This window comes from Lissotriton helveticus, chromosome 11, assembly GCF_964261635.1.
Source record: "Lissotriton helveticus chromosome 11, aLisHel1.1, whole genome shotgun sequence".
Lineage (NCBI taxonomy): Eukaryota > Metazoa > Chordata > Amphibia > Caudata > Salamandridae > Lissotriton > Lissotriton helveticus.
Window position 1 is genome coordinate 985975281 of NC_136072.1, and position 25107 is coordinate 986000387.

The 25107-nt window shown below is 44.0% G+C and overlaps 1 protein-coding gene across 1 annotated transcript in view; it reads left to right on the plus strand.

Moving 5' to 3' along the window:
• Positions 1 to 25107, plus strand: part of LOC144790925 (sodium-dependent serotonin transporter-like) — a 697068-nt gene that overhangs the window by 186615 nt on the left and 485346 nt on the right. The window contains exon 3 of the mRNA XM_078665560.1: positions 13643 to 13862. Coding sequence (XP_078521686.1) covers positions 13643 to 13862 — 220 coding nt within the window. The remainder of the gene's footprint in view (positions 1 to 13642; positions 13863 to 25107) is intronic.

Here is a 25107-nt window from a genome sequence, read left to right on the forward strand (position 1 = left end):
ATTGAGTCATGAAGTGCACTAACATTGGTGTGTTGTGTACAACTGGGGCCCTGAAAGGGATCAGCCTTGACCCTAAAAACTTGTCCGCAGTGCTCGCAGGGTGGGTGAGTCAGTAAGGAATCTGCAGCTAGCTCATGTCTTTACCAGATAAGGCATTCTTGTCCATCTGATAGAGATATCTAGCTGCAGATTCTTTACTTTTTGGATACGTACCCGAGCAATACCATCCCAAGAGGATGGACTATGGACAAGTTAAGACCAAAAAGTCCTGCAGGACAGAGCTGCCAAAATGTCCACCCCTGCGGACTTCACTGTCCAGGCAGCAGTGCTTGGTACACGTGTGCAGGGATGCTAAGATTTTGGCCTGACAAGTTGCGAGGACTGGAACTCTACGTTGCAACGCCATGGTAGCAGCCTTAGCTCTAGTGGAATGAGCTCTCAAGACTTCAGGAGGCAACTTTTTTACCAGAGGGTAGCACATTTCGATGCAGAGGATGATCCAAGATTAAAGAGTCCTCTTCTGAATTGCAAACCTTTCTTAGCTCCCACGTACCCCATGAAGAGTTGGTCGTCCACCTGGAATTCTTTAGTGCGTTCAAGGTAGAGCAACAAAAACTATTTTTTATCGGATGGGGAGGAGTGTAGGAAGTGGGCAAGGTGAAAGGCTGCCCCACATGCAAGAGTGTTATCACTTTCAGTAGGAAATAAGCCCTAGTGCGGAGCACCAAAATGTCAGAGAATATTGTCAGGTAAGGAGGCTTGGATGACAGAGCCTGCAATTCGCTCACTCTCCTGACGAATGAGATTGCCACTAGAAAGACTGTCTTGAAGGTAAGTAGCTGGAGGGGGGCTGGTGTAGAGGGTCAATTGGAGTGCACATTAGGAAGGTGAGAACCAACTTAAGGTTCCAATGAGGCATGATGAAAGGGAAAGGTGCAAAAATATATACAAGGCCTTTGAAAAATCTATTTACAGTGGGAGAGTTAAATAAAGAGGGTTGGTCTGGCAGCCGCAAAAGCAGACATGGGTGAAAGGTACCCTTTTAGAGTGTCCAGAGCAGAGACGTGCTCGGCAAGGGTGAAAATTAAAATGTAAGAATCAGATAGGGAAGCAGTAAGAGGGTCAATAGACTTTTCTGTACAGTATATTCCAAATTTGTTCCATTGGAAGGTGTACACCGACTTTGTAGAGGGATGCTTGGCTGCCAAAATAATATTACAGACTTTGGGAGGAAGGTTGAATGCTGTCAACTGCCACCACTCACTCTCCACCCAAGAAGGCGTAGTGTTGACAGGTTCAGGTGGAGAACCCTCCCCTGCTGCTGCAACAGAAGATCTTTCCGAAGGGGCAACCTGATCAGAGGATCGATGCTCAGTTGGAGAAGCTCGGGATACCAGACTCTTCGTGCCGAGTCTGGGGCCACACGGATGACTTTGGCCCAGTCAGTCCTGATCTTCTTGAGAATTCTGGTCAGGAGTGGTATGGGCGGAATGGCGTACAGGAAGTCTGAGCTCCACTTGAGTAGAGAGCTGCATTGCAAGCTACAACCCACAAAACTGCTGACATTGCGCGTGCTCGGCAGAGGCCAGGGTTCTCCCCACTGTTGAAAGAGACCTTGCACCACCTCCGGATGGAGACGCCATTTGTGATCCACTATACTTTAAAGAACAAGGGGACCCCAGCACTGAGACCTGGGGTAATGTAAGGCAGGTTGATATAAACAATGGTCTAGGGGAGGCCCGAAGGGTCCTCTCTCTGGTAGCCTGGGCTACAGTCATGAGAGTCCTGGAAGGACTGGGTTATTTGATATATATGGACACAAGGTTTTGTTTAAAATGACAACACATTTATTATCTGCATAAATGGAATATCATATATTTAAGTAGTCTTTCTAGTGCTCACATAGAACGTGGGAGTGCGTGAAGTGAAGGTGCGTAGGTGACATTTTGAAATGTACATTGCATTGAACAACAATAGTAATTATCAAAACTCCACAAATGAATGAAAGTGACAATGGAGTTTTTGTTGAAGAGGTCGACGGCATTTTGATCTCAAGCTATTGAGATCATCATTAGGACGTGAGCGTGTGAGCAATTAGAATTGAAAGGTTGTTCCGAGTGAGGTTCAGCGTGCCCGGGAAGGGGCTTGAGGCAATGCGTGTCGAGAATGATCATGGACCGGATTTCTAAAAAACAGGAGATCTATTAGCTGCAGCTTAGCACCGTGTCATAATGTCTCCGTTGGTGCAGAAAGTAAGAGGACTTACTGTTTAAGAATGCACGTGGCGCGATAAATTCCGTGCAGTCATCAATTATATTCCAGTTATGCAGATAATAAACGTGTTGTCATTTTAAACAAAACCTTCTGTCCATATATATCAAAATACCCAGTCCTTCCAGGACTCTCGTGAAATTGTACGGTTGATTGAATCTGCTCTTAAACTCCCCTAGACCATTGTTTATATCAACCTACCATTTGTGATCCACTAGTCATCGATGGCTGAGTTAGTCATGTGTTCCAGCCAAGTGCAGAGACACAGAGTCTCTTGATAAAGGGTCCATGACCCCACTCTGCCCCGTTTGTTGCAGTATCACATGGCAGTGGTGTTGTCTATGAACACTTGTACTAGCCTCCCCTTGATGGATAGAAGGAAGGCCTTTAATGCCAAATGGATCACTTGGAGCTCCAGTAGGCTGATGTGGAGTATGGATTCTGCCAGAGATAAGAATCCTCTGATATCCACCACTCCCAGGTTGCCGCTCCATCCCATGAGTGACACATCTGTCACTACTGTGAGATCTGGTTGGGGAAGGGAGAGGGACCTGCTTGTGACCCAGTTGCAGTTTGTCAGCCACCACAGCAAATCCTGTGCTATTCCCTCTGAGATCTGGACCATGTTGGAGAGGTTCCCATGATGCTGTACCCACTGGAACTTCAGGTCCCACAGCAGAGCCCGTATGTGCCATCTGGCATGTGTCACTAGCAGGATGCAGAGGGCCATGAGGCCCAGCAGCCTCAGAGTCATTCTCACAGAAATCCAGGATAGAGTCTGAAACATCAGTATCATAGCTTGAATATCCTGGACTTGACGCTCGGGAGGATAGGCTCGAAACTGCACTGTGTCTCGACCAGCTCCGATGAAAGGAAGCATCTGAGTGGGAGCCTGGTGTGACTTTGGCACTTTGGTAGTTAACCCTAGTAAGTGCAGGAGGTCCACCGTAGTCTGGAGGTGGAAGACGACAGCCTGGTGTGATTCCACTTTCAACAGTTTGTTGTTGCGATAGGGGAAGACTGACACCCCTGATCAGCGCAGATGAGCTGTGACCACCGCTATCACCTTGGTGAACACCCGAGGGGTGCTGGTAAGGCCAAAGGGCAGCACAGTGAACTGAAAGTGCTTGTGACCTACCGTAATCTGCAAGTAGTGCCAAAGAGCAGGCAATATGGGAATATGGAAATAGGCATCCTGCAAGTCCAACCCTACCATCCAGTCTCCCGGGTCCAGGGCAGACAGGACCTGAGCCAATGTGAGCATCTTGAACTTTTCCTTTTTGAGCAATAGTTGAGGGCTCGTAGATCTAGCATATGACAAAGGCCTTTGTCCTTTTTCGGGACCTGAAAGTAGCTGAAATAACTGAAGTTCGCTGGTTGCCGCCCTGCAGAGATGGGGTGTGCTTTGGGCTTTGAGTTCACTGAACATTTCGACTGCCGGCGATCTTTTCCTTGATGGAACGGTCAAAAAGTGGGATGACATTGAACACCATGAGCTCCCTCACACTACGCTGCTGCAGTTCCAGTTCCATAGGACGAGGCATGAATTTCTTGACATATTAGGGGAGGATCTTTTGGAACCTCCAGAGGTCATGGAACTGACTTATGTTATTAAAGCCAAATCCCCTTGCAAAATCGTCTCTAATATATATAGAATTGCTATGTCCTACAGGGTTAACCAGTTTTCTAGGGCCAGACTGGATTGGCAGTGAGACTTGCAACAACCAATTGATGTCGCTATGTGGGCTTATTGTTGCACCAGCACCCGTTGCATTTCCCTAAACAGTTGATTCACTTAAAATATCTAAACAGTACATATTACACTCCGGAGCGGCTACATAGATACGGCCTGAGACAACCCTGCTTGTGAAAGATGCTCAGAACAAAATGCGGACTTCCTGCATTTAGCTTGATTGTGCCCGGGGGTCCACAAATTCTGAGAATTGTTTTTTTGTGAGTTGGGGAAGATATCCGACTTAACGCTTCCTTTTGACCCTGCATTAGCCTTGCTGGGTTACTCCCGAAAGAAGGACGCAGACTGATAGATATTGGGCTTCTCCTAGCAAAATATAGAATAGCGATTAACTGGCTTCACGGCCCTACCCCTACTGTGATGCAGTGGTTACATGATATGCTCTATTGCAACACACAGACGGAAAACTTTAGTGAGCTCCTGCCTCCCTGAAGTCACCCGAAACATTTCTGGAGGCTTTACACAACGTACATCACTTCTGAAGGGACTGAACAACCTGGTCCAGAACAAGACACGATGGAACACAACACTCTTACTCTGACTAATTGATTCCATTAACATCATACAATAGGCTGATGCTGGGACTGCCGGGTGGGGTCCCATATACATATGATGCTGTTGTTAAGCTCCGTAGAGGCCATAAGTGTGGATATCACAATCACCTGTGTTGGATGGGTTTCTTGCCAATACAATCATGTTCTTTTGCAAGCTGATCTGTGGGTACTATGTACTATTGCATTTAAATGTACCTTTTGTGCACACTGCACTGCTATCAAATGTATCACCACGCTTCCTGTATGTTATGTGTAAGTTTTTATAAATAAAATAATTTAATTAAAAAAACTATCTAGCCTGTTGGATTTCCTGTCTGGGGTGTAGAAGGGAATGCACCATGGGAGGTAGAGGCTTGGACAGCCAAGCTTTCAGGGGTAGGGTAGGTGTGTAGGAAGTTTGGGTCGCTCAGAGCAGGGCCATAGCGGCAGGTGATTATCCTATTCACAGGAGCCCCTCTGCTGGTTTTAGACCAGGTACCCAGTAGAACATCTGTAAGGGCCTCATTAAAGGGTAGCAGGGTTCCGAAGAGGAGACACCTGGCTGCAAAACCTCCGTCAAGTTATTAGCCTTGACGGCCACTGAAGGGAGCTGAAGGTCCTGGATCTCAGCAGCCATTCCCACCACAATAGCAAATGATGCTCCTACCTCTGTAGCCACAGTAGAGGGAGAAAGCATGCCAGAATCAGGCCAGGTGTTCAGTCCACTGGCCTCACTCAACTCCTCTCTCCAAAATATTTCATGTTAAGGCTGGTCTTTTAAAGGGTCCAGTGACCCATCCCAATCTTCTTCCACACCTAGCCATTCGGAATAGGGCTCAGGACACAAGCTAGGACCTGGAGGTTCTGTCAGCACTGGTATCGGTTGACGCAGTGGTAGCTCTGTGTCCTCCTGAATCAGGAAGGGGCCAATGGCGCGGGGGGCACCAGTGGTGCCGGAAGCATCAGAGTAAGGACCGGCACTGGGATAGGTTGCAATGGCATGATTGGTGCCAGGCTGGATCCATTTCTGGATCCATGGGGGAACATCGGGCCGGAGCTGCTTGCTCTAAACCCAGTGGAGCCCCTTCTCAGCCTACCTGGCCGGAAGGCGTACTGGTAGGGTCAGGCCACCCACATTTGAGGCACATGGTGTCATAAAATTCTTTAACTTGGGCGGGGGTCGCTCTGGCTCCCAGAAAGGCGGGGAAGCACCGAGCTGACCCAAGCACAGGTTCAGAAGAACAAGGCCTAGAACGCTGAAGCTCCTACGTCGAATCGGCTGACGGATAGGGAGAAGTCGAAGTACGCTTCAACTTCTTGTGCTTCTTATGCCTTTTACCTGACCTACCCCACGACTTCGAGTGGGAGGACGAGGACTTGGGACTCCCGGAGCGGTGCCCAGGCCATCCTCTGGACTGGGACCGAGAACAAAACCTCCTTGGAGTCATACGACATGGTGCTGAGTTGTGGGCTGCCAATAGCTTTAGGGGTCGCTCCCTCAAAGCTTTTGGAGCCATGGCCCGGCAGTCAGAGCATGACTTCTAGTGGTGATCGCATTCCAGGCACCAGAGGAAAAACAGGTTTGGATCCATCACCAACATGGCTTGATGAAAGGCGCCGCAAGGCGTGAATCCAGAAGTCTTCCTAGACATGACGGAAAAAAGTCTATACACCAAAAAAAGGGGTCAACAAAACATCATAAAAATCCTTTCAAAACCTGACAGAGTGTAGCACTCTTCCTGGATCAGCGCTTAACTGGCACTGAAAGAAAAGAACTGACATCAGTGTCCCAAGTTGGTGCCTATAGAGGTGCTGCGGATGTCACTACGGAGCAGATGACATCGCGGATGTCAAGTGCAGCTGCCCAATGCCACCTACGGGTGCACAGAGGTATTGCTCGACGAAAAATCTTCTGGATCCAGTCCGATGCCTTTGGAATTCAAAGGTAAGGAATCTGCGGCTAGATCTCTCTATCAGATATTAATTTAACCTTTGGTTTTTTCCGTGAATATGTTTGTATGTATATACATAAATATATATATATTATTTTAGATATATAAGTATGATACAACAGTAGCCACTGGGTAGTTACAGTTAAGTCAGCGTTTCCATAGTAAATGCCTTTTTTGTTTTTCAAACAACTTTGACGCTGTTTGACCAATCTTCATGATTGGGGGCTGACAAAAAGGGGGGGGTCCCAAAATGTAAAATCCCTATGCATTTTTTTAAGTTTTTTTAACAGTGCTACTGCAAAACTGCTGAACGGAATTACACCATATTTGGCAGGAAGCTAGTTCTTGGTCCAGAAAGCAAGCTCTTTGTGATTTGGTGTATATTCATTAATTAGTTTTTGAGATATTAGGGAACAAAAACATTTGTATGGTTCAACGGTTGTGTTTGAAGGACTCTTTGTGAGCGTTTTGCGTTTCCAATTAAAAAAAAAATCGTTTTCAGATTTGTCCAGGGGGGCTTTTTCCCTTGGGACAATTCATTTACACAGGAGTCATGCTCCTGTGGAGCATGCACACTGATTGGCTGCCTGCCATATGAAGAAAAATGTTGCAGGCAGCCATTACAGGACTCGAGGACTTAGTCCCATGCCCTGAATTAAAAAAATGAAATAAATATAAAGGGTCAGGGTAGGGATACCCTGCCCCTCTAGCCCTTGTGGCTAGAGGGACTGGGGGGGGGGGGGGCGGGGGCGAGTCACTAGGGCCAAAATAAGAACATACTTTAAAAAAAAAAAATTTGACATCTTCAGGACTCTTGTGGGAATGCAACTATTTTTTTTAGAAAAAAAGGTAAGCACCAACAGGTGTTTTAAATTTAATAAATGTGACCCATGGGATGGGATGGGCCATGGCCTGGGGTCTTTATTATCTATAAAGGGAGGGGGGGACACATGTTGGGCCCCCATTTGAGCTGCTAAGGGTCCCGGGACCCCATCTCCCAGGGCCAAGTCCACTATGAAGGGGAGGGGGGATGCAGCCTTCCTTCCCGAGCCACTTATGGGACCTGGGACCCCATCCCCGGGGTTAAATGTTAATTATAGGAGAGGGAGACATGTAGACCCCCCTCCCTCGGCCACCAATGGGGCCCAGGGATTCTATCCCCAGGTCAAAAAAACTACAAATAGGGGAGGGGGCCCACTCCCTGAAGTTGTATCCACCCTGGAGACTCCAAACCCCAGGGAGTGATACTATACAATGTCCTGGGAAGCCCACCCCTGGGACACTGTGGTTTGCTGCCTGGAAGAGTGCAAGCATACCCTGCCCACGCTCTCCTGGGCAGGGAACTCCACTTTTCTCCCGCCAGGTGGGAACAATAGAAAATGTTGCTTCCACCAGGGCGGGAGCAAAGGAAAGGTGACGGCTCGGTGGGTACCGGAGCACCCACCAGAGGTCTGAGGGACGGGGTTCCCCCTGGCCACAAAAGGTTCGGGGAGGGGGCTGCGTGCCTCCCTCCTCTTAATGTTAAAGATAACCCAGGTGGAAGGGGACCCTGTGGCCCTTAGTGGTTTGGGCAAGAGGGTCACCAACCATCCCAGTAATAAAACAAAAGGCCGCAGTGGATGGGGTTTCTGGGGCCCAAGTGACTCACCCTCCCCATATTAAAAAAAGACACACAGGGAAATTTGTCATGGGCCTACACAAACTCAGGGAGGGAGGCAACACGCTCTCCTCTCCTTCTAAAAAATAATATATGGGTGTCCCGGGTGGGCACCGGGACACCCAAAGTAAATAAAGAAAAAAAGTGAATAATAAATAAGAGGCATGAGCCACCCTTTTATTGTGTACTTCTCCTTTCTAGGAGCGACCCATAATGCCCTGCAAGGGCTTTATTTTATATATTTTTTTAAGCTTGGTGGTGCCCCTTGAATAGGGAGGGGCACCACCAAGCCTTTTCTAATGGCGTTGGAGGCTACAGGGCATCCAATCCCCTCTGCAGCATAAACAAAAATAGTAGATCTATTGGGTCATTAAATCCATGACCCTGGGAGAACTTAACATATTTTTTAAAGCACTTAAAACACTGGAGCTCTATTCTCTTCTGCTGGAGTGCGAGTCCTGTGGTTGTATTTTCTGGGCTGAAAAAATACTTTTATTTTTTTGACTATTTATTTTAAAATTTATCACCCAAATGTAATATTAAAAACTATGTAAAAAGAAAGAATTACAAACATGCTCTAACTTAAACTTTATTAAACACTTTTAATAATGTTCAGTATTAATAAACATTGCATTGTGTGAATTATTGAAATATACACTTTGTTTAAAAATACTGGTGATTTTTAGAGAAAGATGATAGATCTTCTTTAGAAATATTTATATGCTTAATTTCCAACATATGGTAATACTTTATTACCATAAGTAAAGCCAAACCTGCGCGGGCAAGGCAGGGGGTTATCTTTACATAGGTTGAAAAACCCTCGATATTGACAAAAAAAAAAGATTAAAGTGACGTTATAGTTAGGTGAAACTGTTCAACTCAAAAAACCATTAATATTCACCAACTATAGTTATCTCTAGTAAAAATAACTTGTGCCCTATGATAACTATAATGCATGCCCCCCGCCATGCACAGCCAATTACCTCACATCTTACATGATTCATGACATGTTCTAGAACATCATTAAAACATCACTGCAACACTTGAAGTAACATGCATAACGGGAGCGCAAGATAGAGTTACCTTAAGGCACAAGGTATTGTTACTAGAGATAACTGTAACTAGGGAATTTCAGTGTTTTTTAAGTTACGTTGTCACTGATATTTTCACCTAACTCTAACATTACTTTAACCTTTGGTTTTCTCGGTGAGTATATATGCATATGCATATGTAGATACAGCTACAGCCCAAGCGGCTGAAAGTATTTACACAAAATTGGCAGAAAGGTAGTTCTTGGTCCAGAAGAGTGCTTTTGTGTAAATCCCTTCAATAGTTTTTTGAGAAACTGAGGCTCAAATATTTTGAATATTTCACGCTGCAGAGCATTTGCAGGCCGGCAAATGTCAAGATGAGATCTGATTGGCTGCCACTACATCTAAATAGATATGGCAGCAGCCATTTTTAGGCCTCTGAGACCCATATCTAAACAAAAAAACAAATAGGGCGCAGAGTAGGCAGGTCTTGGGGATTTTTTTTAAATAGAATTGTACTATACATTTGCAGTGGTAAAATCTAAAAAAAATAAAAAAGTGCGGTCACCCAAGCTTTAAATAAATGAATCACCCTGGAATGGGCCAGGGCCTGGGAGTGGTGCAAACAATTTAACAGGGGAGAGAGGCATGCTGCCCCCTCCCTAAGCCTGCCTGAGGCTACGGGGACCGCAACCCTGGGTTGAGTGTAAATTAAAGGAGAGGGAGAATGCAACCCTCCTCTCCGACCCTTCCTGACGCCACGGGGACCTCATCCCAAGGGGCCAATTCTAAATTAAAAGGGACGGATGTGCAGCCTCCCTCTCAGAGCCTCCAAAAACACTGGGGACCCCATCGCTCTATGCAAAAATCCCCTAAAATGGGGAGGTATACAGCCCTTGAGGCAGGCTAATGCTTAACGCCATGCAAAGCTAATAACCTGTAAAATGATATCATTCATTACATGTTCTATGACACCATTGATTTCATCACATCTGAAATAGCATCATTGATGATACCACTGTGCATGGTTGGGGCTCAAGTTATAGCTAGTTTAGGACACAAGTTATAGTTTCTTGAAACAATTATAATGGGTGAATGTCAGTGGTTTTGCTAATTGAAAATGGTATGTTTTAACTGATGTTTTCACCTAACTATAATGTCTCTGAAACCTTTGGGTTTTGAGTGAAGATATATACATGCATGTAATATATATTCCCGTGTTAGCCTTTTTAATGCATAGTGAACCCCTTCCATATCAGCCTTCTTTTTTTTAAATCAATATTTTTATTTATATATGTACCATCTATTAAAAATCTATTACATTTCTATACATATATATATATGTCGGATGGTAACTGCTACCAAAGAATCAGTAGAGATGATTACATTAAAAGCATTGATCAATATCACAAGTTGCTTATGAAATGGGCAGAAAGAGGTATGATTAACGACAAGGAACATACATTTGTTGCTTGCCCTTATCCTGTAACATTTACATTCTATCATTTACCAAAAATACACAAGGACATAAAACTACCACCTGGCAGACCGATCGTCTCCTCAATTGACTACCTAACTGACTCTATGTCTCAATACATTGACTTTTTCCTTGCAGACTTTGTCAGAACTCTGCCTTCATACACCCAGGATTCCACTCATTTCATTAAGAACATTATGGATATACCTTGGGAAGCTGACATGTGGATGATTACATTAGACATAACTAGTCTATATACTGTCATTGATCACCAAAAGGGCATACAGGCAGTCCGGTATTTTCTTAAAGGAAGATCTCTTGAATATTCTGAGCACAATGAAATCACAGGCAGAGGCATACATTGATCAACTTAATAAGAACTCTCTTAACCTCCACTTCAGTGGACAGATGAGTCAAACCACAGTATCCTTCTTAGACCTCCAAGTTTTCATTCAAGATGATAGACTCTGTACGAAGCTGTTTAGAAAATCTACGGCTGGTAACTCGACCCTTGAGGCAAGCCGTAGCCATCACACATCTCTGAAGAAAAGCATTCCCTATGGGGAGCTACTTCGCCTCAAGAGAAATTGTTCAAATGACTCAGATTTTGAACAAGCAGCAACAGATGCCATTGATTGGTTGAAGGTCAGGGGATACACTAGCGGTTTACTAAGTCAGACTTTGGAAAAAGTAAAGAAAACTCCACGCAATAGCCTTTTGAAAGAACGCAGACAACCCATTGATAAAGATGTAACATCAAGCAGATTTATCACCACGTTTTCTGGTGAAGCTGAGGGACTAAGGAAGATACTTTATCGGAACTGGCATATACTTAACGCAGATCTAGTGATTGGTAAAGAGTTACCAGAACAACCACAGATAACTTTTATACGCAGTAGATCACTGAAAGATCATCTAGTCAAGATTCATTATGAACCAGTTCCCTTTGTCCCTAGACTAGATGCTAGATTCTTTCCATGCTCTAAATGCAAGGCATTTAGGAATAAGGCCTAACCCCACCAGGGCTGTTAGGACTACAGTGCGCACTACTGTGTAAATTTTTAAACATTCAAACAAAACTTTTCAATTTAATCAACTATGTATTTAATACATGTTCATATATTTAGGCCATCACTTAAATTAAATATTCAATACATCAATTCATGTTCAACTTTCAATATTGTTTTTTGTTGAAAAATTCATGAACCACCACCCAATGCATTTCGGGACCAAATTGTCCCTTCGTCAGGGGTTCCGGTTGACAACTCTTCAGGATATGAATGACGCTGTCTTAGTCAAGGAAAAGAACGAACGTCGTGGTTCAACAACCAAATACTTATGGATTGTAGACGACTCTCTCTTTAGACGGATGTTTGTAACGCGTCTATATGAGGTTTAATATTCATCTGTGCCTGCTCTCAATCCAAACAACTCCGTACTAACCCGCCCGGCTGTGTCAACGATGCGACATTCATCTACATTCATCTAAATGCAAGGCATGCAAGAATAGCACAAAGGTTAAAACATTTCAGTTGCCAGGCAGAAAGGTCATCAAGAAGATAAATTATTTCTTGAATTGTACCATACCTTTCTGCGTTTACAGTTTAGTTTGTCCTTGCATGAAAACCTATGTTGGCAGCACTAAACATCCCGCCAAAAAGAGAATTCTGGAGCATGCTCGGGCCATTGAAAATAAGGACCCCACCTATCCGATGGCGAGACACTTTTCTGAAGTTCATAATAGTGACCGAATTTTATTGTATTGACCACGTCCCAGTAAGTGAAAGGGGTGGAGATAGACTGCAAAGATTGCGCAGACTTGAATCGAGGTATATCATTGACCTGCATACCATCATCCCCTTCGGTCTTAATTCTGTAGAGGAACTTTCAATACATCTTGGATAAAAATATCATGTTCCTTTAGACCCTTTGGGTAATATGCACATATACCTTCTCTGCCAGTAGTAACGTAAAATTCCTATGCTTTGAGTGGATATCAAGGATGTTATTTTTGAGTGTCTCATATCTCATGTTCATATTGTAATGATTTTTTGGCTTATCTGCATGATTTAGACACATCATCAGGAAAGTGACACTGCCCATACAGGGCTCAATTTTGTTGACACGCTATGTATATAGCGGTACTGCCCATACAGGGCTTGATTACTTTGTTATCTTTCTGTTGTTGCATAAATTATATGCGAGGACTTTGAATGATGAATCATGGCCTTATAGTTAATCATTTATTTAACTTTTGATCAGAAACTATTTGATTATACAATGTTAATCAATTGTAAATTAGATATGTAGTGATATGGTTGCTTTTCTGATTATATAGAAAACCACTCTAAAATGGCCGCCAAAGAAACATTAATGTTTTTGTCCATCTTCTGTGTTTATGAATTAACACGAGAAAAAAATGTGATTGCTTTTTTGAATGCTTTAAATGGCCAAAACAAAAACTTTATGAAAGGGTCCTAAGGGGAGCAAATGCCGAAACGCGTCCTGTTTGTGCAATAAATTAATATCTGATAACTGACCACGCGAGTGCGGCCGCTTCCTTCCCTGGTGTGGGTGGGGTGCCTCCGGAGCAGATATATATATATATATATATATATATATATATATATTTATATATATATATATATATATATATATACACGCATAACCTTCTATCGCTCTCGAACACGCATGCACATGTATAAAACAAGTGCCTTACAAATGTCCAGTTTGTGAGCCATCTATTGTAAATTGGGACTTTATGAACCAACCTTATCTACAACTGCTATGGGCACTGCAGGCAGCGGCATATTTTTAAGATGTTCAATGTGAAATAATGTTTATGTAACTTCATAATGTTATGATCTGAAAAAAGACAATAATTTACGGAGAAGAGATGAAGTCAAGTTTTGTTTGCTTTAATAAGGTCAGCATAATCTGTGTAATAAAGTATCCCATTTGACTCTAGGCATTGGATTTGCAATCTGTATCATCGCACTGTACGTATCCTTCTACTACAACACTATCATTGCCTGGGCGTTGTTTTACTTCTACTCGTCCTTCACCACTACTCTTCCATGGACGAACTGCAATAACCCCTGGAACACTCCCAACTGCACTAACTACTTCGATAAAAGGAATGTGACTTGGACTAATTTTTCAAAGTCTCCGGCTGAAGAGTTTTATACGTAAGTGCATGTAAGTGAATTGGATTATGTGATGATTTAACTATATTTGGAGATGTGATAAAAGGAGGGATGACAGTATATTCATCGATGCATGTATTGGGAGTCAGTAATAATACAATGTGTACTTGCTGAGGTTTATTGTTGCAGCAGAATATCCGTCATCACATGGATAAGGTCGGTGCTCATATACTGGAGCAAGAGTAAGGGAGGCTTAATACTAAGGAATCTCTGTCTCCATTGGGTATCCTGGTCAAGCTCAGGACCTAACCACTGCAGAAAGGCAGAAAGTGAAAGTGGACGCAAGAAATACATAGAATCTGAAAAAAGTAATGTCAAAGCCAATCGGTCTGGCCATGCAAAAAGAGTGCAATTATCTTTTTTAACAAAAGTATATATATATATATATAACCACACAATCCAACCAATCCGGTCAGGAAAAAACGGCCAGCACTCAGATGTCAAGATGTTTTAAAGTCTATTTATTCTCCAAACCCCCTTCACCCCCGACAGACGCGTTTCGCAAGTAAGCTTCGTCAGTGTCAGTTTGTGTAAACATACAAACGCTATTTTAAACCCTTCGCCCTTATTCATTTGATCGACATAGATGATGTACCCTCTATCGAAGTGGCGGCCATCTTGTAGTGTAGTATTTACAAGGATTTCACAATGGTAAAAACGGCAAAAAATAAAGTGCTCTAGTGCAATATAAAAATCGTTAACAACAACAAACATTTACATAATTTTTCTGCACACTCTGTTCATGTGTATATTTCACATAATATTGTTACAGTTCCTATCTGTATATTTTAAGATTATTAGCTGGATTCATGTATATCATTATGTAAGGGTGTATCCCCTGGTTCCAGGTGAAATACATCTACACCCAAAATTTTATACAATATTCCTTGTGTTTCATTATGGGGCCCTGTATGGGCTTGAATCCAAAGTGTGTATCATACAGATATTTACATATTTACAAGGCTTCGCCTAGGGATCATGCAAGTATAAACTAATCTCTCTGCCTCGGGGATGAATGAACTCATAATCTTAATCAGTCATGAATTATAGATGAACCCACATTTCTGCATCATTATTAAGGCCCCACGGTGTCATCGTTTTGAGGCCCATAATATACCTTGACTCTGTGACGCGGAGTGCTTTTTCCCTGTCACCGCCACGTTCTGATCTTATAATTTGGTCTATGCAGTACAATCTGAGTAAATCCCTGTTGCTATTGGGGAATTGACCAAAATGACGTGCTACTGGGTAGGTTTTATCATTGTTTGCGATAGCCCTCATATGTTCCAGGATTCTCAGCTTGGTGGGTTTGATGGTGCTCCCTATGTACCGTTTGTTACATGGGCACACCAAACAGTAAACCGTAAATTCTGAGTTACAATTCAGATGTTTTGTGATCATCCTATTGGGTTCATCACCTCCAGATCTTCCTGGGTATTCCTTTACTTTTTTGCTATGCTTGCAGGCTTTGCAGCGTAAGCATGGGAAAAATCCTGTGATCCTATTGGAAGCCGGGGTTACAGTTACAGGGGAAAAATGGCTATGTATCAGATGATCCGATACTGACTGGCATCTTCGATAGGTGATCATGGGTCTATCAGAAAGATGTTTCTTCAAGATGTTATCTGTTCCTAATATATGCCAGTTTTTCTTAAAAGACTGGACGAGATCGCCTGATTTAATATTAAATGTGGTGATCATTCTGACCTGATCCTCTACATTCTGAACCTCCTTCACCAACAGGAGATCCCTCCTGTTGATGGTTTCTGCCTTCGCAGTAGCCTGATTCAATACATTCTTTGAGTAGCCCCTAGCTTGAAATCTATTGCTAGCATCTTTGTGGGCATCTCTGAAATCTGTTTCAACTGAACAGTTCCTTTTGAGGCATAGACATTCTCCGTAGGGTACATTTCTGATTAGACTTCTAGGATGGTGGCTGGCCGCGTGTAGCACGGCATTTCCCGCCGTGGGTTTCCTATATAGTCTAGTGTGGAGATTGTTATTATCCACAAATACTTCTAAATCAAGATAACATACGCTACTATCGCTAATGGTGCTCGTGAATTTTAGGTTCAGGTCATTATTATTGAGCGCGGATATATATTCCTCGGCCGAAGTTCTATCTCCGCGCCAAGCAATAAAAAGATCGTCGATGTATCGAGTCCACATCAAAACTCTCTCATTCCAGATCTCATTGTTGCCTCCCCAGGCCTCGTGCTTCTCCCACCAACCAACGAATAAATTCGCGTAGCTGGGAGAGAAGCACGAGCCCATGGACGTACCCCTGATTTGCTTGTACAGCTGGCCAGAAAACAAAAAGAAATTGTTATACAGACAAAATCGCATCATACACACAAGCATTTCACTATGTGCCCGGAACTTTTCTTGTTTTCTATCCAGGAACCACTTAGTGGCACTTATCCCTTTTTCATGATCAATGCATGTGTATAGATTAACAACATCCAGTGTTGTCAATAACATATCATTGTCCCAAGTGACGCTGTCCATGATGCGAAGAAAATCCTGCGTATCCCTCACATACGAGGGTAAATCCTTCACAATCGGGCCAGATATGTGTCAATGAAGCAAGAACAATTCTCAAGAAGGCTGCCCATTGCCGAGACAATAGGCCTCCCTGGTGGTCTTTTGGCATTTTTGTGGATTTTTGGCAGATGGTAGAAAGTGAGAAGAACCGGGGAATCACAGTGGAGAAAAGAGTATTCCTCAGAACTGAGCATGCCATCACTCTTCCATTGGTTCAATAGTGTATCATATTCTATGGTACTCTTCACGTATAGTTCTCTCTTTACCATAGCATAGCACTCTATGTCTCTCAATTGTCTTAGAGCCTCATGTTCATAATTCTCCTTGTTAAAAATAACAATGTTCCCACCCTTATCTGAGGGCTTGATCTCAATCGATTTGTCATTGCGTAGAGATTTTATTGCTTCCCATTCTTTCCTTGTAATGTTCGATGTTCTCATATCCATTTTTTTATTGGCCATTCTCTCCAAGTCTGCCGTTATCGCCTCACTGAAAACATCTATCGCATCGTGGGATGCATTCGGCAATTTCTTTGATTTGTTCTTTAAATTGCTTGGGTCTCTGACTTGTGTGATAGATGTTTCATTGTTGCTCTCCACGTGATGCTCAAGAGTATGTAATTCTTGCGTGGGAGTTAACAGAATATTAAGGAGATTATCTTCTGTTGTTTCCTCCGTAGATATATTTTCTGTCATTTCTGGGCTTGCTGATTCTTGCCCTATTTTTGGATGTTGTAAGAAGGTTTTTTTAAATTTCAACTTCCTTATATATCTGAACAAGTCAATTTTAGTGTCTACAAGGTTGAATTCACTCATCGGACAGAAGCTAAGACCTTTCTTGAGTACCTTGATCTCATCAATCGTCAAGTTCCTTTTCGACAGGTTGATGATGTTATTTTCTTCCATTCTTGTCGTTATCTCCTTTGGTTGGAGACACTCTGTGTGACCATCGGGGTGGTTGTGCCCTGAGAATCTCCCCTTGTGCCTCTTCCCCCGCCTCGTCCTCCTCTTGGATTTTTTTGGGGGGGATGGTTCCTCAATTGTGGTCTTTGAAGGGTCTCTTTCATCACCTGGTACTCGTCGAAAAAAGGTTTCGCTTTCTCTTTTCCTTTAGTGACGGGGGCAGCATTTTGTTCCCCATCCAATGTTTCTACCTCTGACTCCTCGGTGTCAATTACAGTTGTCTGTCCTTTACCTGGAGCGAGTCTCTTTATTGTGGCATCGTACTTGTGTGCAAATGTTAAAATCCTGCCCGACAAATAGTCTTGTTCGTCCCTTTGGAACTTTGTCTGTTTTCTCTTACGTATTTCCAGTTCGTATTTCTTGAGTCTTTTTGCCATCACCGTTTTGAATTCTTCACTGGCTTTTATGTCCTTCTCTTTTGCAATGGCTTCCTCCAGGTCCGCTATATCTTTAATGCATTTGTCACGGTCGCTCCAGGCATACTTAATGAGCATTCTGACCATTCCCTTTGCTGATTCCGCAGTGTATTCCGCCCAATCCTTCAAAAAGGCTGGGTCCGGGTTTTCATATGATGGGATTGTGTAAATGCGCAGACCCCTGGGGATACTATTGCAATCAATATATCTTTCAAGGGAGGTGGCCTCCCACCATTTTCTTACTTCGCCTTCTTGTAGCCTCTCTAATTTCTGGAATAGGCTTTTAAGATTGGTGGTTACCACTGTTGGCATGAGGGTATCGTTAGTGCTCGTCGGTCTGTCTGTTGCCGACATGAACATTACGTTGGCAGCTGCCTCCCTTTCCCCCGTTAGTTCTCCCATGGTAGCCATTGTTGAAATTGTCAGAGTGTGCACTCGTTATTTACCCTAGTTTTTGGGGCGGTGTCATCCACACGTTTACTACGGGGGTTTGGAGAGTTAGTCTAACATCATACGGGACAGAGGAAGAGCGTATTTGTTTATATTCTAGCGTTATATGTGTTTTCTGTAGTCACTTACCGCATTCTTTGTCGGCGTTCGTTGGGCGTCCACACACTGTCGGCGTCCTCCGTTCGTCCTTATACGAATCGCTGGTGACCAGTTACCCTTTTCCCTGCTCTTGCAGTTGTTTTGTCCGGGAGACCGAAATTCGTCCCTCCTCATTCCATTCTCCGCTCTGTTTTTCCTCGGGGCAGACGGCCAAAAATGTTTTCAGCACAGGTCCTTCACCGCCGTCGCTCCATAACTTCCCGGGTGCTCAAAGCCAGCGCTGGTGAGACGCTTAAGATACAACCACACAATCCAACCAATCCGGTCAGGAAAAAACGGCCAGCACTCAGACGTCAAGAGGTTTTAAAGTCTATTTATTCTCCAAACCCCCTTCACCCCCGACAGACGCGTTTCGCAAGTAAGCTTCGTCAGTGTCAGTGTGCATTTTTTCCTTGTCATTCACTGTTGATTGCTTTCATAAAATGAAGAATGAAAATTATGACCAAAAGCTCACTGGAGAGCAAAAAACTAAAATAAGACAACAGGCGCTTTGGCTCACTAGGGAGCGACTAAATGAACATTAAAATTCAAGGACATACAACACACTCTGTAATCACTTGGCAATCAACAGTGAATGACAAGGAAAAAATGCACACTAAAGTGCAAAAATTAACAACAGCAGCCAGGGGGCATGCCAGAAGGCATCCCTCAGAATATTTAGGGCCACTTCCGAATGGCAGAAGAATGAGGGCGCGCCTTGTAGCACCATAAGTAATCTTTGCAAAAAGCTGTTTTCTACTCTTTGGAGTCTGGAGCAGTCACAATATCCCCACACTCCCGAGCCATAGGTGGCAATTAAATGACACTTAGCTTTGTACAGGGTTGTTATCACCTTCACTGGTCTTAATCTAATTTGAAGTGAAGCGAAAGATCACTTCAGCCGATATATTTATTTGTTGTGGCCTTAGCACCAACAGACATTCTCATTTCAGATGTGAGTCAATTGGCATCCCCAAATATCTAAAACTCTCTACCCTAAAGACGGGGGCACCCTCAACAAGAATATACTTGGATTTGGTTTTCTTCGGCCTACAGACCATAACAAAGGACATTTTCTGAATGATCTTCAGATCTAGAGAATACATGAATTTCGGCTAAGGTGTCCAGGGCTTTCTGAGGGATAGTTGCTGTTCTAGCAATGACGATAGCATCATTTGCATATAAGAGGATCATGATAAAATGAGTACCTGCCCTCGGCAAGTCCAGTTTCTTCTGCATCAAATGGCCTTCCAGACCATTAATCTACATGAGAAACAAAAACAGGGCTAAATACAGCCCTGGTGGACTTCCTGATTACACTGAATAGATCGTGTGCATTCAACCCTAGTACCAAAGCATAACTTGGCCGAAGTGTCCCAAACCGGGCAGCCAAGGAGGGTGATGAGAGGTTCTTAAACACCCAAGTTTGGATCTGTTAACAGCAGGGCCGGATTGGCTATAGCAGGCACCGGGCATTTTTCTGGTGGGCCACAGGGGTGGGCCGGTTTTTGTGCCCGTGGGGGCCAGTTTTGTCTCTAGGGGCCGGTCAACGGCCCCTGTAACAAAAGCGACAGCAGTGCTTCTTACTAGCATCATCTTCCCACACCCCCGCTCCCAGGGCCGGTTGACCAGCAATCTACCAGGGCTGGTTTCTGTTCCCAGTCCAGCTCTGGTTAACAGTATTGAAAGCGCTCAACAAGTCCATGAAGGCAAGATGTAATGAGCACTTGATGGCCTTGGTGGACTTACCAATAATCAAAGAAAGATTCAGACACTTTTCAACCGTTCCAAACCCAGGTCTAAAGCCATCTTGGACCTCTAAATGGATATTGTTAGAATTGGCCCAACCCTTTAATCTTGCTGAAAGAACCCTTCCCAAGACCTTTACTACAGAGCCCAATAGTGATATAGGACAGTTACAGACAGGGGTCATACCTGTCACCCTTTTTAAAGATTGGAACTATAATGCCTTCTTTCCCTGTGGAGGGCATTTGACCTATGATTGCTGCTCTAAAGACATTTGTGAGAAAAGGAGCCCAGAGGTCAATGTTATCTTTAAAAAGGTCTACAGGTCACCATCAGGCCATGGTGCCTGCCTACACTGACTGTGCATGATGGCCACAGCAATGTCTTTTACAGTGATGGAGTGACTTAACTGAAGGGACAAATCCGTATCCATGATAGGGGGTACGCTGTTATCCTATTGGGTGCAAAGTAGGCCGGGGGATTAAATATTTGCATATAGTGGGCTACCCAAGACCCCGCCGGCATCCGACATTCTATATTAGAGGGAGGCCATTCTTTAAATAATAGGTCAATTAATGCTCCCAAAATTGCCTGGCATCCCTCAAGTTTCTAGCTGCTAATAAATCAAACATGCCTCAGTTCTAAGTTCTGCCTTCCTGGCCTTCAAACTATCTTGATATATTTTAGGCACTTCAATAGTGGTTTCCCTATTCTTTGGCATGGTATTTAGGGTTGCCTTCAGTACGTTATGTGATTCCGAGCAGGCTGTATTGAACCATCAATGGCAAAGTGGAGTGGATGAGATGCGTTTCGCAGTTAATGCTTGGGCAATTGCTCCACAAACTATGCCAAAGCCTTTTATTTTGGAGGAAGGGGCACTATCAGGTAACAGACTCTTATGCACTACATTCAGAAACCAAATTTTCCACAAACCTTTTCGGGTCAATATGCTATCTAATTCTAAGACTTTTATTAGAGCTGAATGTGAGAGGAGCCACTTCATGCTTAGGTTTTGTTGCCACTTCAAAGCATGCTACTAAAGAGTTATGGCCACTGGCACAATTTGGGAAACTTTAAAATCAAAAATTAAATTCATGTGAAATAAAAATAAAATCAATTGTGCTAGATCTGCTACCTCCAGTGAAAGTTGGAAGAAAACACAAGGTATCCAGGGCACCATCACTCACAACGACTACATTCCTAAAGTATATGATGTTATTCAATGGACCCGCATAATTAGAGTGCCTGAAATGTGTCATCACCTGGTCCTCTATATTCTACAGACCACACACCCATGAGTCAATAAATTCACAGACAGTACAATTAAAATCCCCAACCCAGAGTATGCAATATGGCCGGTTTTTAAAACTTGCATTTGTAATCTTGTCATTTAGAGCATGGCCACAATATTAGAACAGCGATAGTCAAAAAGTTTATGTTAACATTTACAACTAATAGGTCTGCTGAACCCAGCGGAGTCAGCAGTAATAGTTGGAACCAGGGGATGATCACACACATTTGACTTTTAGGCCAGAGATCTTGATAGAAATTAGGATAAGTAGGCCTCCCGTCACCCACTCACAAACTGATGGTAATGCAGGGTTACAATAAGAAAGGAAACCCTATATGTAGAAGTCGTCCACAGCCCAAGACTCTTGAAGACAGATTAAGTCAAACTCCTTAATATATCCCAGCCAGTCTTCGATCACTAGCATGGAGAAGATGGTTGTAATGTTTCAAGGTAATACATTGAAGTTGGTATCAGCACCGATTGAACTTAAAGGAGGACTTGGGCTTCGGCTTACATTAGCTTTTGGAAATGGATTTGCAGCCAAGTTTATAGAAAGATCAGAGTCTAGGCCACAGGGAATAGGGGGACACAAAGCTGGTGGAGTTGGGCATCAATCGATTTCTCTCAAATTTTTAAGTGTGGGGGGCGGTTTCATAAAGAAAACTGTAAGGCCAGTGGGTCTTGAACTATGACAGCAGACCTAACCATACCCTGCTGAGAACCTTTGTTCTCCCCACCCAGAGGCTGTGAAGGTTTGTAAAAAAAAAGTCTAGAGGAAGGGCTCTGAAACAGCCATAGGACTTGGCTAAGTGTTGCAGAGCAGCAAGTAGCTTCCCCACCAACCATGGGTTTTTAAAATACATGACTAAACTATCACTTGTGAGGAATTTAGGTTTGTACCTACCCCTGACACTCTTCTGACTGTTAGAATCTCGGTTGGGAAAACAACTACACAACCTGAGTTAGCTCCAATCCAGTGCATAATTTTGTGTTTTGAATCCAACCAAGATTCCCTTTTTGCTGGATTTAAAGGAGGAACTCAGTCAAGAATTATGTCAAATGTGGTAGTCTCCAGGGGGAGATGTAGATGAGGCTGTTGTGGAGCAACATGTGCCAGAGGACTAAGGGTGGGCGTAGTTCGCGAAGTAGCACTACGTGAAGCTACGCGAAGTGCACTTCGCACTACGCGAACTTCACGTGGCCTTACGCGAGCTGTGTAGTAGCATGTTCGCACTGTGCAAGATGCATTTTCAATGATTGCACAGTGCGAACAAGCATCCGGCACTGTGCAATCATTGAAAACGGCATCTTGCACAGTGCAAGCTGTAGTTTTCTGCCGCTCGAGTAGATTTTTACTCTAGCGGCAGCTTTCTCAACGCGAACTGGTAGTTTCTCATCGCGAGCATGCACAACCACTCGCAATGAGAAACCTGACCTCCCGCGTTGAGAGTCTCGCCGTGATGTCATTTTGCTTGCTCGCGGTGGCAAACATGATGTTGAAGACCGCGAACAAGCAAAAAATGACCGCTGCACTACGCTACGCGTGTTCGCACTGTGCTACGTGCAGCTCGCGTAGTGCGAAGTTGCGCAAACTTCGCAAACTACGCGAGCGTAGCGTAGTGCTTCGCCCAGGGTTACAGAGGACCACTCTCATACAACAGGATTTTTCCATGACTCGATGGCAATATCGTCTGAAAAGAGGATGGGGCTACAGAAATTGTGCAACAATTGTTACTAGCTGAATTAGTACCTGAGGGCAAGGCAGGGTGACAAGGAAGGGAGCTGGGCCTCAAATTAGATTTTTGGGTTTGAAGCAGGTTGGTTACTCGTTAGCAGATCCCCTCCAGCCAGGTCAGTCAGAGCTGGACCGAAGGATGCCAAAATATTCCCTGCAAACTGCTCAAGTTTATTGAGTAGATATCTCTTGATTGCTTGAAAATTTGTTCCAGCCTGATAAGCAAACCATCACAGTGCTTTTTCATGATCAAGTTTATACGAGTGAGGGGAGGATTCAGACTTTAATTTTTATGCACAGCAATAGGGGTGGAACAGCGGGACTTCACACTTGCAGCTAGATTAACCACTGTCCTTTTTGAAGCCACCTGCTTGCTCCTTATACATCTCTTAAAGGGTGATTAGTTAAGCTGGGAGGATGGCTCTACAGTATCTCCCACTGCCTTCCTTGAAGTGGGGATACCCACACTAGGGAGTTCTACTTGACTAGTGTCTTGATTTAGGGATTCCTCCCCATTGGACTTGCAAGTCAGGATCTTGTTTGGATTAGCCACTCTTACAGTGTCTGGCCATCATTTCCCGCAAACATTGAACTACTGGTGCCACCCAGTACTGGGGTGGTAGTTATTATTATTATTATTATTATGCGTTCTTATATAGCGCTCGATTACCCGTAGGCATCTCGGCGCTTGCCTTGGGAACCCATCCTGGCTTCCCCAAGGTGAAAGCCAGGCATCCCGCCGCGGGGGGGCCGTAGTGGAGATTATGCAGGCTAATGCCCAGAGCTGCAGAGTGTGAACCCGTGATTCAAGTAGGCACCGAAACGAGAATTATCGAGTCCGTGGATATTTGGGCTCAAGACCCTGCCGCGTCGGGAATTGAACCCTGGTCCCGGGTCTGACCTCTGCTTCAGGGTCTGCCTCCTCTAACCAGTGAGCCACACTTCTCCACTGACATGATGGAAAGTGCTGAACTGCATCAATTCTCTCCTCCACCAGACCTATTTCAGAATCAATGGCTCCCATTACTGAAATCAGATAATTGGTGAACGAGGGAGTAAGAGTGGACGTGGGACCCTTCACTCCGCTGGACATCAGAGCTTTTCTTTTGCCCATGATCTTCAATTAAATTGGTTTCAGGAAACTGGGGATATATTTCATATCGGTACCCTAATATAGGTCCAGGGAACATCGTACACCTTCCCTACATCATTTCCCCTTCATTTCATATGAATGAGCCTTATAAGGTCATAACTCTTAATAAGGACATAGTGCTTTATAGGGACTGAACACCTTTCTAAGGACTGATGCCTTTTATGGACTAAACCTTTTACCCACTTCCATGCTGAGAGAGGGTTCTTCCCAATCGAAATTGCTAAGACGTCATCCTTAGCGCATATGAATAATTTATGAGAACGATACCCGGGGGTGGTAAACAACCTTTACCACGAAGTTTTTACCACGCGGTACCTTTACCACGCGGCCGTTACAATGCAAGTCATTACCACGACTTGCGCTGGAGGGCGCTGTGGGATAAGGAATTTTATAAATTTATATTCCAACACCTTCCCTACTGTTACGGGGACTGGTGTTGGAATATAGAATTATAAAAATCCTAAATCTGCGCCCTCCAACGCAAGTCGTGGTAACGACTTGCGTTGTAGCGGCAGCGTGGTAAAGGTATGCGTTGTTACAACCTGCGTTGTAACAACGTACATCCCCCGGGGGTATACTACACCTCTCCTATTCACGCACAAGGTATAATCCCCAACGTCATCCTCATACTAAACAATAGCTAACACAGGCACATGGCCTGTATAAATACAGCACCTCTTGCTATCAGTAAAGAGGAGGGACCGAGACTTCACGCCGACACACTGAACAGAGACGCTGCGGCTCCGACATGCAATCACTCCAGCTGACAGTGGTCTGACTATCCCTTGCGGG